Below are 19,148 nucleotides of genomic sequence, written 5' to 3'. Positions count from 1 at the left end.
CTATTCGATGTGCCAGGTACGCCGTTGTCATGCTGTCTTGGGCATGACATGCCTGGAAAGCAAAAACCATACTGGATCTGCACTCCTGTCATCTCTGCACTCACAGGCCGATCGGTGGCTGACCCCACACCAACTGAGGATCGGAAAAGTGGTGTGTGACAATGGAAGCAATCTGTTGGCAGCACTTAGACTGGGCAATTTAACACATGTGCCCTGCATGGCACATGTTCTAAATTTAATAGTCCAACGTTTTGTCTCGAAGTACCCAGGATTGCAGGACATTCTCAGGCAGTCCAGGAAGGTGTCTGGCCATTTCAGACGTTCCTACACAGCCATGGCATGCCTTGCTGACATTCAGCGGCGGCACAACTTGCCAGTCAGGCGTTTAATTTGTGACAGCAAGACTCGCTGGAATTCAACGCTCCTCATGTTTGAACGTCTGCTGCAACAACAAAGAGCCGTCAATGAATACCTGTTTGAACTGGGTGGTAGGACTGGATCTGCAGAGCTGGGGATTTTTTTCCCCCATTACTGGGTGCTTATGCGCGATGCCTGCAGGCTCATGCGCCCTTTTGACGAGGTCACAAATATGGTTAGTCGCACTGAAGGCACCATCAGCGACCTAGTACCCTTTGTGTTCTTCCTGGAGCGTGCTGTGCGACGAGTGACAGATGAGGCCATAGACCAGCATGACCAGGAGCAGAAGAGTACGATTTGTGGGCGGAATCACCAGAACGAGCCCAGGCACCTGCTGCAATGCAGGGAGAAGTGTCAGAAGTGGAGTCAGAGGAGGAAGGTGGCTTTGTGGAGGAGGAAGACCAGCAGGAGCAGGCTTCCCAGGGGGCTTGTGGTCACCTTTTGGGGACCCCTGGTCTTGTACGTGGCTGGGGGGAGGAGACCGTGGTGGATGACGTAGTCCTTGATAACGAGGAAGGGGAGATGGATACCTCTGCATCAAACCTTGTGAGAATGGGGTCTTTCATGCTGTCATGCCTGTTGAAGGACCCCCGTATCAAGAGGCTTAAGGAGAAGGACCTGTACTGGGTGGCAACGCTACTAGACCCTCGTTACAAGCATAAAGTGGCAGAAATGTTACCAACGTACCACAAGCCTGAAAGGATGCTGCATTTCCAAACCAGCCTGCAAAACATGTTGTACAATGCTTTTAAGGGTGATGTCACTCCACATTCCAGGGGCAGAGGTGCCGGTAATCCTCCCACGAGCACACCTGCAAGGACAATGCACTTTGGCCACTCTGTAACGTCAGACATGCAAAGTTTTTTCTGTCCAAGGCAGCGCCAGAACCCTTCTGGATCCACCCTCAGAGAACGCCTCGACCGGCAGGTAGCGGACTACCTGGCATTAACTGCAGATATTGACACTCTGAGGAGCGATGAACCCCTGGACTACTGGGTGCGCAGGCTTGATCTGTGTCCAGAGCTGTCACAATTTGCCATAAACCTCTTGTCTTGCCCCGCCTCAAGTGTGCTCTCAGAAAGGACCTTCAGTGCAGCAGGAGGGATTGTAACTGAGAAGAGAACTCGCCTAGGTCACAAAAGTGTTGATTACCTGACCTTTATTAAAATGAATGAGGCATGGATCTCGGAGGGTTACTGCACGCCGGAAGACTTGTTCTGACTGCCCATGCAGCTGTCCTTCTCTGCACGCCACATGACGCCACATGACTCCACACACAGCTGTCCTTTAGCGTCCTCCTCCGCCATCGTACAAACAAGGGTGCAAACCCTACTGGTTTAATTTTAAGCCAAACTTTTCAGACAGGTAAATCCTGAGTTTTTCTGGCCTCTGTGCTTCAGTGGCTGCGACAACAAAAAAACAAATATTTTCAGCATTTATATGCCATATTTTTTCTGTCCTCTGTGCTTCAGTGGCTGCAACAAAAAAACCATAATTTTTCAGGAATGTACACATTCCTCATTTTTCAGGGTTCTGCAACAGCGGCAAAATCGTATCTTTTATGGTCACCACAGGTGATCAAAAAGGTAGGACAAAACTGGGCCCACACTGCAGAATCAGTGTTTTTTGGTTCACTTCACTGACATTGAATTGCCTCTGCCTGACCGTGCACGTGCGCACAAGCACGGTGACTGCTAAACACACCACTACAGAAATATTCCCACCGACAGGACGAACGTCCTGGAGGTGACAAGCAACAATAAAAACTATTATTCGCTCACTTGACAGTATCATTAAAGCTTTTTGCGTTTTTTTTTCGTTGCAAAACGCGGCGTTTTGTCTTTGCGTGTGAACCGGCTGTAACCTTTACACGACTTGATTGGCATGTAGACGCCGGACGTTTTAAAGCAGTTTATTACATAAGTTTAGGAATGTAGTGTGATTTCTGCCCTTTACAGCACAAAACGCAACGCTGTGTCAACAACGTAATTTTCAGAGAAATTTTTGCCCTTGATCCCCCTCCTGCATGCCACTGTCCAGGTCGTGGCACCCTTTAAACAACTTTAAAATCAGTTTTCTGGCCAGAAATGGCTTTTCTAGGTTTTAAAGTTCACCTTCCCATTGAAGTCTATGGGGTTCGCAAAGTTCGCGAACGTTCGCACTCTTTGCCGAAAGTTTGCGAACGGGTTCGCGAACTTTTTTGGCGAGGTTCGCTACATCTCTAACTGTAACCTTAAATCCAGAAATGTGGGAAGTACAGGTATAGGACCTGTTATCCAGAATACTCGGGACAAGGGGTCTTTCCATAATTTGGATCTCCATACCTTAAGTCTACTAATAAATCATTAAAACATTAATTAAACCCAATAGGGCTGTTCTGCCCCCAATAAGGGGTAATTATATCTTAGTTGGGATCAAGTACAGGTACTGTTTTATTATTACAGAGAAAAGGGAATCATTTAACCATGAAATAAACCCAATAGGGCTGTTCTGCCCCCAATAAGGGGTAATTATATCTTAGTTGGGATCAAGTACAGGTACTGTTTTATTATTACAGAGAAAAGGGAATCATTTAACCATTAAATAAACCCAATAGGACTGTTCTGCCCCCAATAAGGGGTAATTATATCTTAGTTGGGATCAAGTACAGGTACTGTTTTATTATTACAGAGAAAAGGGAATCATTTAACCATTAAATAAACCCAATAGGGCTGTTCTGCCCCAATAAGGGGTAATTATATCTTAGTTGGGATCAAGTACAGGTACTGTTTTATTATTACAGAGAAAAGGGAATCATTTAACCATGAAATAAACCCAATAGGGCTGTTCTGCCCCAATAAGGGGTAATTATATCTTAGTTGGGATCAAGTACAGGTACTGTTTTATTATTACAGAGAAAAGGGAATCATTTAACCATTAAATAAACCCAATAGGGCTGTTCTGCCCCAATAAGGGGTAATTATATCTTAGTTGGGATCAAGTACAGGTACTGTTTTATTATTACAGAGAAAAGGGAATCATTTAACCATTAAATAAACCCAATAGGGCTGTTCTGCCCCAATAAGGGGTAATTATATCTTAGTTGGGATCAAGTACAGGTACTGTTTTATTATTACAGAGAAAAGGGAATCATTTAACCATTAAATAAACCCAATAGGACTGTTCTGCCCCCAATAAGGGGTAATTATATCTTAGTTGGGATCAAGTACAGGTACTGTTTTATTATTACAGAGAAAAGGGAATCATTTAACCATTAAATAAACCCAATAGGACTGTTCTGCCCCCAATAAGGGGTAATTATATCTTAGTTGGGATCAAGGACAGGTACTGTTTTATTATTACAGAGAAAAGGGAATCATTTAACCATTAAATAAACCCAATAGGGCTGTTCTGCCCCAATAAGGGGTAATTATATCTTAGTTGGGATCAAGTACAGGTACTGTTTTATTATTACAGAGAAAAGGGAATCATTTAACCATTAAATAAACCCAATAGGGCTGTTCTGCCCCCAATAAGGGGTAATTATATCTTAGTTGGGATCAAGTACAGGTACTGTTTTATTATTACAGAGAAAAGGGAATCATTTAACCATTAAATAAACCCAATAGGACTGTTCTGCCCCAATAAGGGGTAATTATATCTTAGTTGGGATCAAGTACAGGTACTGTTTTATTATTACAGAGAAAAGGGAATCATTTTTAAAATTTTGAATTATTTGATTAAAATGGAGTCTATGAGAAATGGGCTTTCCAGAATTTGGAGCTTTCTGGATAACGGATCCCATACCTGTACTACAGTCATTAGTAGGTTGTCACTTCCCATGCCAACAAAATACTTCTAATGTTGGGATGAAAAGGGTTAAATAAACCATTTCAAACGCCATTAGTAAAATGCAGATACCATATAATTAAATAGAATACCTTTGAGTTATTTGCTTTGCATTTATTGTACAATAAAACATTCTTCAATCCAACGAAATAACATTATAATGATTATTGATATATATATGATATATTCCAAGGGCTGCCTTGAACCCACCAACCTTGCAGTTCTTGCTATCAGAGGTCAAAATAAATATTCCCTATTAAATATCTTTTTAAATTCAGCAACAATTTTTAGGGACAGATTTCTCAACGTTCAAATTTTCAACCGCGATTTGAGCTTTTTGCACAAAAATTCACAAATTTGAATTAGAGCTCCCAAAACTCGAATGTTTGCGATTTATTAATCGCTAAAAAACTCGAATGTAATAATTTGGCATCTAAAAGCCGCCAAGAGTTTTGACATTTTCTTGATTGAGAATGATTGCGATTGTGCCACGTTTTAGGTTTTCTTCACGTTTTTAGGAAATCAATAGTGATGCGCAAATTTTTTTGCCAGGCACGGATTCACAGTGAATTTCCGCATTTCGGCATTGGCGAATTGTTTCGCGAAACTTCTGGGAAAATCCACCACAAAAAAAACTGGCATGTGTCAAAAATAGTAGCGGTTGCATCAAAATAGGCGCAGTCTTTTCAAATTGGGTGCAATCACGTCAAAATAGGCGCAGTCTTGTCAAATTGGGTGAAGTCACTTCAAAATAAGCACGATCTTGTCAAATTGGGTGCAGTCTTGTCAAATTGGGTGCAGTCACATAAAAATAGGCGAAGTCTTGTCAAATTGGGTGCAATCACGTCAAAATAGGCAGTCTTTTCAAATGTGCTCAGTCACGTAAAAATAGGCAGAGTCTTGTCAAATTGGGCGCAGTTACGTCAAAATAAGCGCGGTCTTGTCAAGTTGGGTGCAGTCTTGTCAAATTGGGCGCAGTCACGTCAAAATAGGTGGAGTCTTGTCAAATTGGGTGCAGTCACGTCAAAATAGGCGGAGTCTTGTCAAATTGGGCGCAGTCACGTAAAAATAGGCGGAGTCTTGTCAAATTGCGCGCAGTCACGTAAAAATAGGCAGAGTCTTGTCAAATTGGGTGCAGTCACGTCAAAATAGGCGGAGTCTTGTCAAATTGGGTGCAGTCACGTAAAAATAGGCGGAGTCTTGTCAAATTGGGTGCAGTAACATCAAAATAGGTGGAGCCTTGTCAAATTGGGCGCAGTCACGTCAAAATAGGTGGAGTCTTGTCAAATTAGGCGCAGTCACATCAAAATAGGTGGAGTCTTGTCAAATTGGGTGCAGTCACGTCAAAATAGGCGGAGTCTTGTCAAATTGGGCGCAGTCACATCAAAATAGGTGGAGTCTTGTCAAATTGGGTGCAGTCACATCAAAATAGGTGGAGTCTTGTCAAATTGGGTGCAGTCACATCAAAATAGGCGGAGTCTTGTCAAATTGGGCGCTGTCACGTCAAAATAGGCGCGGCCTTGTCAAACTGGGTGCAAAAAATTACATTCCACCCAAAATTACATTTCACCCAATTTGAATTAATCTTGAAAACTTGAATGGAACAACAGCTTCAGTTTCACTAATACAACTTACATTGACTTCTACATGAATTTTAAGTCGCCAAATTTTTATTTTCACGTTTTTACGGGTTTTTTTTTTACTTAATATAAAAAATTTGAATTTCAGAAACTCAGATCCACAATTTTTGCTGTTGAAAACTCAATTTGTGGCAAAAACTTGAATTTGAATGTTGATAAATCTGCACCAGTTGTGTTATATATATGTAAAAATATAATGGATTTATTATAAACAAAAATTAAAATGCCAACTTTCAGTCAGTGGTGGGGGCTAGTGATGAGCGAATCTGACCCGTTACGCTTCGCCAAAAATTTGCGAAACGGCAAGAAAATTGGCGAAATGGTGAAAAATTTGCGAAGCGCATTTGTTGCGCAATTTTTTTTGTCACCCACGTCTTTTTTGTCGCCTGCATCTATTTTTTTTGTTGCCCATGCTTGACAAAAAGAACATTCTGTGCAACTAATTTTTCAGCGGCGAATTTTCACGGAAGTGAAAATGGCGAGATGCGGAAATTCGCTGCAAATCCATGCCTGATGAAAAAATTTGTTCATCATTGGTGGGGGGTCTTCTGACTGAAATGTGTCTACGGATCAAAGTTTAGTAGTAGTGTGTCCCATCAACCAATGATAGTAACGATAACTAATAAATCCTTATAACTCAAGTTTGAAAACTGTTTTCCCTAAAGGATTCCTCTATAGCAACAGTTGCTGGACTTCTTTGGTTCAAGCACCCATTGAAGGTTGGTCTTTTAGCGAGGGCTTCTATTGGCTTATAGCAAGAGATATTAGAAAACACTGCAGGATCATCAGTTCAAAAATAGTTCCAGCAAATAAGCTTTTACCCTAAATCCCACTTTATTGGACTTTTTGGATATATTGAAGGAGGCCAAAGTGGCCTTCAGACAAAGCCCTCCAAGCACTGCTCCAGGCCCTCTAGGGGAGCTAATGTTCCATGGACTGGAAGCACCATGTCTGTAGCCAGGAGTAAAGTGAGGAACCATGAGCAAGACTGCAAGGGTCAGAAGGCCAAGGTCACAAGGGAGGTATGTAAGCATGGAGGGGTCTTCAAATTCTGATGGGCATCAGGGAGTAGCACCATAAGGATAACCAGGAAGTATACTGGCAGATACACGGAGGAAATTACTAGACTGAATCCAGGCTGAGCATTGGGATGCCTGGTTACAAGCTCATCTCCAGAGCTCTGGGGTGGGGGGTCATTGCCAAGGTACAAGGTATGTAATCATGGAGGGGTCTTCAAATTCTGATGGGCATCAGGGAGTAGCACCATAAGGATAACCTGATAGCATTCTGGCAGATACAAGGAGGAAATTACTAGACTGAATCCAGGCTGAGCATGGGGATGCCTGGTTACAAGCTCATCTCCAGAGCTCTGGGGTGGGGGGGGGGGGCCATGGCTCAAAACATCTTTAAAAATAACAAGGCTCCCCTCAAGGCAAATAATCGTATAGTGTGTGCCCAGGAGGTTCTGGCACCAGAGAAAGGCATGGAAGCAATAACTAGAGGAACTAGATGGACTGAGGAAGGGCCCCGGGCTTGGGAGAAGCTGCCCTGATAAATGGGGCCGGGTGGAGCTAAAGGAAATCTGAAAGGAGCTGTTCTCAGAGCTTGGGATTTTTTTGCATCTTTCTGGAGTCTGCACGTATTTGGTAAACAGCTAGAATTTTCCAGAGTCAGAGATAGACCAATGTTAGGGCTATGGAGAAATGTTAATGGAGAAAGTAAGGGTGGACATGGTAAAATGGCCTCAATAAGTGCTTATCGGCTGTGGGGGTGGAGTGATCTGAGTCTGTTTTCTACAAAATATAGTGCTGGTTGGCTGCCCCATCTGTCCATCAAACGTGTCTGTGGAGGGCAATTGCCACTGCGGGTACAGTAGGCCATTATGGGGGTATTTTACTGTATGTTTGCCAAGCGTTACCATAAAATGTCTACAATAAAAAATACAAAGTTGTTAGGCACTTTATTATCGAGTATGATGTAAAATTGGGAAATATTCCTGTTTAATATTTTTGGTGACTTAAGTGGCCCTGTAACATTAAACAAACACACACATATATATATGTTTTACATTTTTGCTTATTTTTTTCTCCTTTCATTTTTTTTTTCATGTCCTATAGCAAATCCTATATGTACATCATTATTTCATTGTATCTACTAAAATATCCTAATTAGTTAATAATATTTTTTATATTTTTTATATTTATTTATGTATTTATCAAAAACAATTGAACCTGCTATATTTAGCGCTCTAGGGGAAGAACAAGTCAATGAATTGATGACACTGCCTATAAATAGTGATGAGCGAATTTGTCCCGTTTTGCTTTGTCGAAAAATTCGAGAAACGACAGGAAATTCCGGAAACGGCGGAAAATCAGCGAAACGCGTTTGCCATGCAACTTTTTTGTCACCCAGGACTTTTTTTGTTGCCTGTGTCTTTTTTTGCCACGACTGCACCTATTTTGCTGTGACTGCGCCCAGTTTGATGCAAACGCAATTTTTTTACGCAACTAAATTTTTCTGGGCCGAAGTTTCGTGAAAGTTTTGCAAATGGCCAAACGCGGAAATTAACTGCGAATCCATGTCCGGTGAAAAAATTCATTCATCAATACCTGTATATAGCGATGAGTGAAATAATTCAGCATGTATTTGCAGCGAGTTTGTACCATTTTGGGTTGCCAAAAAATTTTCAAATCTTTGAAAAGATCTGTAAAAACACAGAAAAATCATCGAAACGGTAAAAAAAAAAAATTGTCACCGTGGCAAAAAAACGTCACACATCTAAAGAAATAGACAAGCGGCAAAACATTCTTTTTTTTGACGTGTGCATTTTTTTGACGAAGGCAACAGCGATTCGCTCATCGCTACCTATAAACTTTAATTAGCCACTATCTAGAGAGTTGCATTTTTGGAATTTCATTGGTGGGTAGTGATGAGTAGTGATGAGCAAATTTTTTCGCCAGGCATGGATTCACAGCGAATTTCCGCATTTCGCCATTGGCGAATTGTTTCGCAAAACTTCTGCGAAAATTCGCAGCGGAAAAATTGACAATTTGGGAGCAGTCGCATAAAAACCGGCGTGGCCGTGTAAAAAAAAAAGGCGTGGTTGTGTAAAAAAGGCGTGGTTGTTTAAAAAAAAAGGTGCGGTCGCATCAAAAAAGCAAAACAAATGCATGCCGCTAATATTTCGCTGTTTTGCGAATTTTCTTGCCGTTTCGCAAATTTTATGGCGAAGCGAAACGTGACAGATTCGCTCATCACTAGTGATGAGCAAATTATTTTGCCAGGCTTCACAGCGAATTTCCGCATTTCGCCATTGGCGAATTATTTTGTGAAACTTATGTTAAAAATCGCCGTGGAAAAATCCGCTGGAATAAAAGCTGTGGTCACGTCAAATTGGGCATGGTTGCATAAAAAATGAGCACAGTTGCGTCAAAATCGGGTGTCAAAAACAGTTGCAGGCGACAAATTAAAACAAGGGGGCGACAAAAAAAGACGCAGGCAACAAAAAAATCACACAACAACTGCGTTTCGCAAATGTTTTGACCAATTTCTAGCCGTTTCACCAATTTTCTAGCCGTTTTGCAAATTTTATGGCGAAGCCAAACGGGACAGATTCGGTCATCACTATTGGTGGGCAGTGTCGGACTGGTCCACCAGGATACCAGGAAAACTCCCGGTGGGCCCAGGTGTCAGTGGGCCCTCTTGCTTCTATTTGGCCAGTTTCTTGGTCATTCCTTATTTCTGCATGGGAACAAGGAAGCTTGATGGATGGAAGAATAGAGTAAAGTATGTAGAGAAGAGACAAGGAGAATAAAGAGTTTGAAGGAGGAGAGGAGGAGTTTAAGGTCCAGGGTTTTCTGGTGGCCCCGGCCATCTCAGTCCACTGCTGTGGGACATAGTTATGACATTGTTACAGACACATAGAACATCAATTTGTCATGCAGTAGGACTATCTGGGCTGGATATATATCTAGAACAGGTATCATTGGAGTCATGCTTCACAAACACAGAAATGCCACAGGGTTGTGCACACTTACAGTGTAATGATGGACAGTTCTGACATCTTGAAAGAGTGCTCGTTAGCCCTCTTAGTCTTACAGAAGCATTTCTGAAAGCAGCTGCTGAACATGACAAGATTAGCATTTGTCAGCTTTGTATGAGCTGGGCAGGCATCTATTCAACACAAGGTACAAGGACAAAAGCACAGAATGGAAATCTCAAAACACAATGAACATTCAAATTCATGAGAAACGCACTCGAGGAGACGGAAAAGAGAGCGTTATCTTATCATCATCAACGGACATAGAAGGGGTGTAGGACAACTAGACATGTAACGGATGGGAACCCAGGTCAAGGTCGATATATTCAATTCTATCCAGATATTTCAACATGGCCTGGATCATTGTTGAGAGGAACTTACACAATCAGCAACTGGCTGAGTTGGTTTTCTTACATATTTAAGAACATTTTATAGAGCTATGGTCGTTCTCTAGAATTGTCCATTCCTCTACATGTAATAGTCATAAGTGGAATTGACTAAGTAAGACATGTATATTTAATGACCAATACGTTTAACTAAAACCTTCCCTTATTTTACAGGAGATAAAGAAGACAATGGGGGTCATTTATCAACACTGGGCAGAATTGCCAATGGAAAGTAACCCATGGCAACCAATCAAATTGTTGCATTCATTGTTCTACCTGCAGCTGGCTGAAAAAAGCAAATTACCGATTGGTAGCCATGGGTTACTGCCCATGGGTAGTGATGGGAAAAATAATTTGCCAGACATGGATTAACAGTAAATTTCTGCGTTTCGCCATTGGCAGATTATTTCACGAAACGGCCGGAAACATTAGCTGCACAACAAAATATTGTTGTGCACATAAAAAATATTGTTGCGCGCATAAAAAAAGTTGTTGTGCACATAATATAAATTTCTGCGCATAAAAAAGATGCCCAAATAAAAAAATTGTTATGCAATTTAAAAAATTGTTGTGCGCCTAAAAAATATTGTTGTGCGCATTAAAAAAAATTGTTGTGCACATAAAAAAAATGATGCCCGAATAAAAAAAAATTGTTGCGTGCATAAAAAAAAATTGTGGCCAGCATAAAAAAAATTGTGGCCCGTATTAAAAAAATTGTTGTGCACATAAAAAAATGATGCCCAAATAAAAAATTGTTGTGCACATAAAAAAATTGTTGTGCCCATAAAAAAAATTGTTGCCCGAATAAAAAAAATTGTTGCCCGCATAAAAAAATTGTTGCCCGCATAAAAAAAATTGTGGCCAGCATAAAAAAATTGTGGCCCGTATTAAAAAGATTGTTGTGCACATAAAAAAAATGATGCCCGAATAAAAAAAATTGTTGTGTGCTTAAAAAAATTGTTGCCTGCATAAGAAAATTGTGGGCTGCATAAAAAAATTGTTGTGCACATAAAAAAATTGTTGCCCGAATAAAAAAAAATTGTTGCCCACATAAAAAAAATTGTGGCCCGTATTAAAAAAAATTGTTGTGCACATAAAAAAATGATGCCCAAATTAAAAATTGTTGTGCACATAAAAAAATTGTTGTGCCCATAAAAAAAATTGTTGCCCGAATAAAAAAAATTGTTGCCCGCATAAAAAAATTGTTGCCCGCATAAAAAAAATTGTGGCCAGCATAAAAAAATTGTGGCCCGTATTAAAAAGATTGTTGTGCACATAAAAAAATGATGCCCGAATAAAAAAAATTGTTGTGTGCTTAAAAAAATTGTTGCCTGCATAAGAAAATTGTGGGCTGCATAAAAAAATTGTTGTGCACATAAAAAAATTGTTGCCCGAATAAAAAAAAATTGTTGCCCACATAAAAAAAATTGTGGCCCGTATTAAAAAAAATTGTTGTGCACATAAAAAAATGATGCCCAAATAAAAAATTGTTGTGCACATAAAAAAATTGTTGTGCCCATAAAAAAAATTGTTGCCCGAATAAAAAAAATTGTTGCCCGCATAAAAAATTGTTGCCCGCATAAAAAAAATTGTGGCCAGCATAAAAAAATTGTGGCCCATATTAAAAAAATTGTTGTGCACATTAAAAAAAGATGCCCGAATAAAAAATATTGTTGCCCGCATAAAAAAATTGTGGGCCGCAGAAAAAAATTGTTGTGCACATAAAAAAAAATGTTGCCTGAATAAAAAAAATTGTTGCATGCATAAAAAAAATTGTTGCGTGCATAAAAAAAAATTGTGGCCAGCATAAAAAAAATTGTGGCCCGTATTAAAAAGATTGTTGTGCACATAAAAAAAATGATGCCCGAATAAAAAAAAATTGTTGCGTGCATAAAAAAAAATTGTGGCCAGCATAAAAAAAATTGTGGCCCGTATTAAAAAGATTGTTGTGCACATAAAAAAAATGATGCCCGAATAAAAAAAATTGTTGTGTGCTTAAAAAAATTGTTGCCTGCATAAGAAAATTGTGGGCTGCATAAAAAAATTGTTGTGCACATAAAAAAATTGTTGCCCGAATAAAAAAAAATTGTTGCCCACATAAAAAAAATTGTGGCCCGTATTAAAAAAAATTGTTGTGCACATAAAAAAATGATGCCCAAATAAAAAATTGTTGTGCACATAAAAAAATTGTTGTGCACATAAAAAAAATTGTTGCCCGAATAAAAAAAATTGTTGCCCGCATAAAAAGATTGTTGCCCGCATAAAAAAAATTGTGGCCAACATAAAAAAATTGTGGCCCGTATTAAAAAAATTGTGGCCCGTATTAAAAAAATTGTTGTGCACATTAAAAAAAGATGCCCGAATAAAAAATATTGTTGCCCGCATAAAAAAATTGTGGGCCGCAGAAAAAAATTGTTGTGCACATAAAAAAAAATGTTGCCTGAATAAAAAAAATTGTTGCATGCATAAAAAAAATTGTTGCGTGCATAAAAAAAAATTGTGGCCTGCAGTAAAAAAATTGTTGTGCACACAAAAAAAATTGTTCTGTGCATAAAAAAAGTTGCCCGAATAAAAAAAAATGTTGTGCGCTTAAAAAAACTTGGTGCCCGCATAAAAAATTTTTGCATGCATAAAAAAATATTGTTACATGCATTAAAAAAATAGCTGCCTGCATAAAAAAAATTGTTGTGCGCTTAAAAAAATTGTTCTCCCCTAAAAAAAATGAAGCACGTCAAAAAAATTGTTGCACGCGTTTTTTTATGTGTGTCATTTTTTACATCTGCGTCAAACAAATGACGTGTGCCACAATTTTTTCCCTTTTTCCCATTCCGCAATTTTTTTGCAAATTTTGTCAGCAAAGCGAAATGGGACAGATTCGTCCATCACTACCCATGGGCAACACTTGCCCAGTGTTGGTAAATGAGCCCCAATGATAAGTTAAATGAGTTTCTTTTTTTCATGATACACAACATTTTCTGGAGAAGTCTTTCCCTTGAATATACTGCAACTAAGGGGAAGTGATACTTTTATTCTGAAATATTTTGAAAGTTTTGTTTCACCAAAAAAGTTCCATTTTGTGACGGAAACGGATTTCATAATATAAAACAATGACTCTACTATTTTTTTTTAATTTGTAAAACAGATATTTTGCTTAGTAGAACATGTCCCCATTGCGTAGGTGATTCCGCATAATGTGTGACGGATGAGGTATCACTTTAAGTGCCGGACCCTTATCTGAATGTGATTTGTAAATATTAATGAATTATCTCATTTTTAATTCAAATTTATCATGAAATATATTTTACATGTTATATTTAATTATAAATAGTGATGAGCGAATCTGTCCCGAAAAAGAAAATTTGCAAAGTGGCAAAAAATTCTAGAAACGCATTTGTCGCACAATTTCTTTTGCCCGCCCTTTTTTGACACAGCTGCGCCCAGTTTTGATGCCACCACGCCCTTTTTTAATGTGACCGCACCCAATTTTGATGCAATCATGTCCAATTCTGACGCAACCGCACCCAATATGGCGCGCAATGGAATTTTGTGACGCACGCCAAGTTTCGCCAAAAGTTTTGCGAAACAACTCACCAATGGTCGCTGCGAATCCATGCCTGGCAAAAAAAAATCGCTCATCACTAATTATAAAGAAATTAGGGGTGCCCCCCGAATCCACTTTTTTGGATTTGTCCAAACGCCCCGAATCCTTTGTAAAGTATTCTGCTGAATACTGAATCATAATGAGAATACTAATTAGGTTAAGAAAGGTAATTAAAAAAAAAGAAATTGTGGGTAATCAAAAAATGTATTACATTGTGTTATACTATTTATTTATTTTTTTTTAAATAAAAATATGACATTAAAAAAAAACATGATTAACAGACAATTTTCTAACACCCATCCCCCAACCACCAAATAGAAATAAAACGTGGGGGAGGAGTCATGTGTCTCTTTGCCTTTACAAACTCTGCCCCTTGGGTTTCAAGGTGATCACATGACCCAAAGTTCACCCAAACACCCTTACAAAAATGTTGACTGTTCAAGCAGAATACTTCATTAAATTGACTTTCACACAGAATTCCACTTCCTAATTCCTTTCTTCACCTTTGGATAAAGACATTCCGGACACGTTACCCTAATACAGAAGGGTGGAGCTTCCAGCCCTAATGTTAGTGTATGGGGTCAGAGAACTCTTTCCCCTGTATCTCTGTCTGTGACATCATCCCGCCCGGCTACAGACTGGGAAGAAACCCGATTGGCTGGATGCCCCAGTGCACTGTTGGGGGAGAGGAGGCGTGCCTAATTTTGGAGCCGGGACTGTGTCGGGATTGCAGGTTCATCCCGGTGGGCCTCAACCCTAGTGGGCCCTGGCGGCCCAGACCTGACCCTTGCTGACGCTCCCCTTACCCGACCGTTCCTCCCCTGATGCATTAAATGTATGTACTCAGGGAGGATGTCGGTTGGGGGACCCTGCCGGGGGGTTAGGGGGTCCGCTGTGGGGGGGTTAGGGGATGCGGCTGGCAGGGGCACCTGCAGGACCCCTGGGGCAGGAGCACCGGTGGGCCCTATCCCCCCTTTCTGATCCTGCGCGAGTGGATAGACTGCAAAGGTTCCCCAGGGCAGGATACTCAGTTACCCATATAGTTGTTCTTTACTTTATTTCAAGTTATCCTTGCGGCAAAGTGCGTGGTAATTATTTTCCTAGTGGAATTTCCCCTGAGGTGTTCTCTCCTCACTGTCCACTAGGTGGCGGCACTGCGCTGTTAATCCCAGTTTCCCAGTATCCTTACACTATTGCAAAGGGGGCTCAGGGGACTAAGCTCAATCCAACATTTGCAGAATCATGCCAAGAAAGGGTTACATTAGTGTTCACAGAAAAGACAAGTTTGCCCATTGAATGCGTTCCCTGTTTGTGAAAAACACTGCTGTTACATACGACTATCTGTACAAATGTATGTACAGTATATTGTTGAGACTAAGAAAAAAATACAATCGGATGAAAAAAGCGACAAATCGAATCCAGAAAAACGCCAACTTATTTTTTGATAAATAACCCCCATAGTGTATCCTATTTTGTTGCAGCATTATTACTACTTCTAGACACTGATTTATTTAACTGCCACGGTCTGGCTAAGTGCCCCCTTAGGCACGAAATTTGCGGCGACCACGTCTATTAATTTTTCTGCGAACCGCAAAACAATTCGCCAATGGCAAAATGCGGGAATTCACATCAAATCCGTGCCTGGCGAAAAAAATTTGCTCATCACTACGTACGACTACATCAGACTACTAAAATATAATATATTTAATTATTAAGTAATCCCAAAATTTCACTAAATGGCGGCACATATAAACATGGGGTTGGATTCTGTAAAACAAAATTCATCCTGAATAGCGATGAGCGAATCTGTCCCGTTTTTCTTCTGCGAAAAATGACTGAATCTTTGAAACAATTCGCGAAACGGCATAAATGACGCACATCGAAACAAATTGCGGCAAAATAATTGACACACAATGCAAAAAAAATGATTGCATATTAAGTCAATTGTAGTACACTTCAAAAAAATATTGCCCGCATAAAAAAATATCGTAAATTTTTAACGAGCACGACATTTGTTTGATGTGTGTGTTAAAAAAATGACGTGCACAACTAATTTATTTCACATCAAAAAACTGTTGCGCACATAAAAAAAGACAATTTAATTTGACGTGGCCGACATTGTTTTGGTTAATTTTTTGCACCCATTTTGCGAAAAAATCCGGCAATGGCAAAACGTAGAAATTTGGTTGTGAATCCATGTCTGCCAAAAAATTTTGCCCATCACTAGTCATGAGCGAAACGGCGAAAAATTAGCGAAATGCATTTGTCGCACTATTTTTTTGTTGTTCACATCTTTTTTTGTCGCCTGTGTCTATATTTTGTAGCCCGCATCTTTTTTTTTTGTAGCCCGCACCTTTTTTTAAAGCGACCGCGACTTTTTTGACGCGACTGTGCCTTTTTTTATGCAGCCAATTTGACCCGCAACAAAACAAAATCTGCGGTGAATTTTCACAGAAGTTTCACAAAACAATTCGCCAATGACGAAATGCGGAAATTCGCTGCTAATCCATGGGGCACATTTACTAATCCACGAATTCGAATCCCGAATGGAAAAAATTCAGATTGGATCGAAAATTTTGCAACTTTTTTGTCTTTTTGTGACTTTTTCATTGCCGTCGTGATTTTTTCGTATTTTACGTGACTATTTCGTCGCCGTCGCAACTTTTTCATATTGAACGATCGGAAATGGTGGAAAAACCTTTCCGACTTTGCATGATTTTGGAAGCCTCCCTTAGGAATAAATGGCACTCTGCAGCTCCAACCTGGCCCAAGGAAAGTCACCATACCGAAGCTTGAATGAATAGGAAACTTTTGACGAAAAAGTTGCGGAAAATATACGAAAAATTTGCGACGGCGACGAAAAAGTTGCGGAAAATACAAAAAACTCACAACAATGAAGAAAAAGCTGCAAAAATACCGATCATTACAAAAAAAATGCATTCGGACGCATTTGGAGCGTTCGTGGATTAGTAAATGTGCCCCCAAATGTATGGCAAAAAAATTCGCTCATCACTACCCATCACTAATCCTGAAGGTCTAGCTCAGATTTATGAAAATTTTCAGCAAATCTCACCAAGAATAACATTGATATTCTGGTTGCTAGAGTAATCAGCCTTAGCATCCAAATGCCAAACTACATACAATCGCTAAATGCAAAGTTACTTATTATAAGAAATAACAGTAAATAGGTCGTTATTATGATAATATGGAAATCGTTTTCTAGTTACGTCTTTACAATAAACCCATTCCTACTTATTTGTAGTTTGCAAAGTTATAAAGTTTCAAAAATATATTGTTTTCAAAGGAAATAAAATCATTATTAAATATAATAGCACATTGTCATATGTATTAATATTGCAGTATATACCTGCACTGGGCACTTTTGTGTTTTATTTTATTATATTTTTTATATATTTTTTTAAGTGATACTTACAAATATATACTGGACTCGTTGCCGCCAATGTCCGGGGACTGAAGCTTCTGAACAAGAATGATGATGATTCCCACAAACAGCACAAAGTTTATCTGTAGGTAAAAGAACGACAAACTCTGAAAGACTTAGCAAAAATGTATCAAAATTATAATTTTCGAAAATTCAATTTAAAAAATAAAAATTCAAAAATGTCAAATATACACTAGAAAAATCTTAATCCCTGATAACTTTATTGCTTAAAAAATGTGGAAAATAAAAACTTTAAACACAGCAAAATATGGGTTTTATACAGTTAGAGACAGATTTATAAAAATTAGAATTTTCAAAACTTCAATTTAAAAAAAAAAAACCCTAAAAATGTCAGATATGCACTAGAAAAATCTTTATCCCTGATAACTTTATTGCTTAAAAAATGTGGAAAATAAAAACTTTAAACACAGCAAAATATGGGTTTTATACAGTTAGAGACAGATTTATAAAAATTAGAATTTTCAAAACTTCAATTTAAAAAAAAAAAAAAACCTAAAAATGTCAGATATGCACTAGAAAAATCTTTATCCCTGATAACGTTATTGCTTAAAAAATGTGGAAAATATAAACCTCAAACACAGCAAAATATGGGTTTTATACAGTTAGAGACAGATTTATAAAAATTAGAATTTTCGAAACTTCAATTTTAAAAAAAAACTAAAAATGTCAAATATGCACTAGAAAAATCTTTATCCCTGATAACTTTATTGCTTAAAAATGTGGAAAATATAAACCTCAAACACAGAAAAATATGGGTTTTATACAGTTAGAGATAGATTTATAAAAATTAGAATTTTCGAAACTTCAATTTTAAAAAAAAACTAAAAATGTCAAATATGCACTAGAAAAATCTTTATCCCTGATAACTTTATTGCTTAAAAATGTGGAAAATATAAACCTCAAACACAGAAAAATATGGGTTTTATACAGTTAGAGATAGATTTATAAAAATTAGAATTTTCGAAACTTCAATTTTAAAAAAAAACTAAAAATGTCAAATATGCACTAGAAAAATCTTTATCCCTGATAACTTTATTGCTTAAAAATGTGGAAAATATAAACCTCAAACACAGAAAAATATGGGTTTTATACAGTTAGAGACAGATTTATAAAAATTAGAATTTTCGAAACTTCAATTTTAAAAAAAAACTAAAAATGTCAAATATGCACTAGAAAAATCTTTATCCCTGATAACTTTATTGCTTAAAAATGTGGAAAATAAAAACTTTAAACACAGCAAAATATGGGTTTTATACAGTTAGAGACAGATTTATAAAAATTAGAATTTTCGAAACTTCAATTTAAAAAAAAAAAACCCTAAAAATGTCAGATATGCACTAGAAAAATCTTTATCCCTGATAACTTTATTGCTTAAAAAATGTGGAAAATAAAAACTTTAAACACAGCAAAATATGGGTTTTATACAGTTAGAGACAGATTTATAAAAATTAGAATTTTCAAAACTTCAATTTAAAAAAAAAAAAAACCTAAAAATGTCAGATATGCACTAGAAAAATCTTTATCCCTGATAACGTTATTGCTTAAAAAATGTGGAAAATATAAACCTCAAACACAGCAAAATATGGGTTTTATACAGTTAGAGACAGATTTATAAAAATTAGAATTTTCGAAACTTCAATTTTAAAAAAAAACTAAAAATGTCAAATATGCACTAGAAAAATCTTTATCCCTGATAACTTTATTGCTTAAAAATGTGGAAAATATAAACCTCAAACACAGAAAAATATGGGTTTTATACAGTTAGAGATAGATT

At 38.1% G+C, this 19,148-nt stretch overlaps 1 protein-coding gene across 4 annotated transcripts in view; it reads right to left on the bottom strand.

Annotated features, from left to right (window-relative positions):
• The window catches only part of adcyap1r1 (adenylate cyclase activating polypeptide 1 (pituitary) receptor type I), a 150,722-nt gene that overhangs the window by 11,594 nt on the left and 119,980 nt on the right, over positions 1-19,148 (bottom strand). For 2 of the 4 annotated variants that reach the window (XM_031903469.1, XM_012964947.3), the window contains exons 13-14: positions 17,345-17,436; positions 9,923-10,006 (exon numbers count right to left, since the gene is read on the bottom strand). In XM_031903469.1, the coding sequence (XP_031759329.1) occupies positions 9,923-10,006; positions 17,345-17,436 (176 nt within the window). 4 annotated transcript variants of the gene reach the window in all.

This window comes from Xenopus tropicalis, chromosome 6 (assembly GCF_000004195.4).
Source record: "Xenopus tropicalis strain Nigerian chromosome 6, UCB_Xtro_10.0, whole genome shotgun sequence".
Lineage (NCBI taxonomy): Eukaryota > Metazoa > Chordata > Amphibia > Anura > Pipidae > Xenopus > Xenopus tropicalis.
The sequence above is the reverse complement of the archived record's forward strand: the minus strand, read 5'-3'. Positions and strand labels throughout refer to the sequence as shown.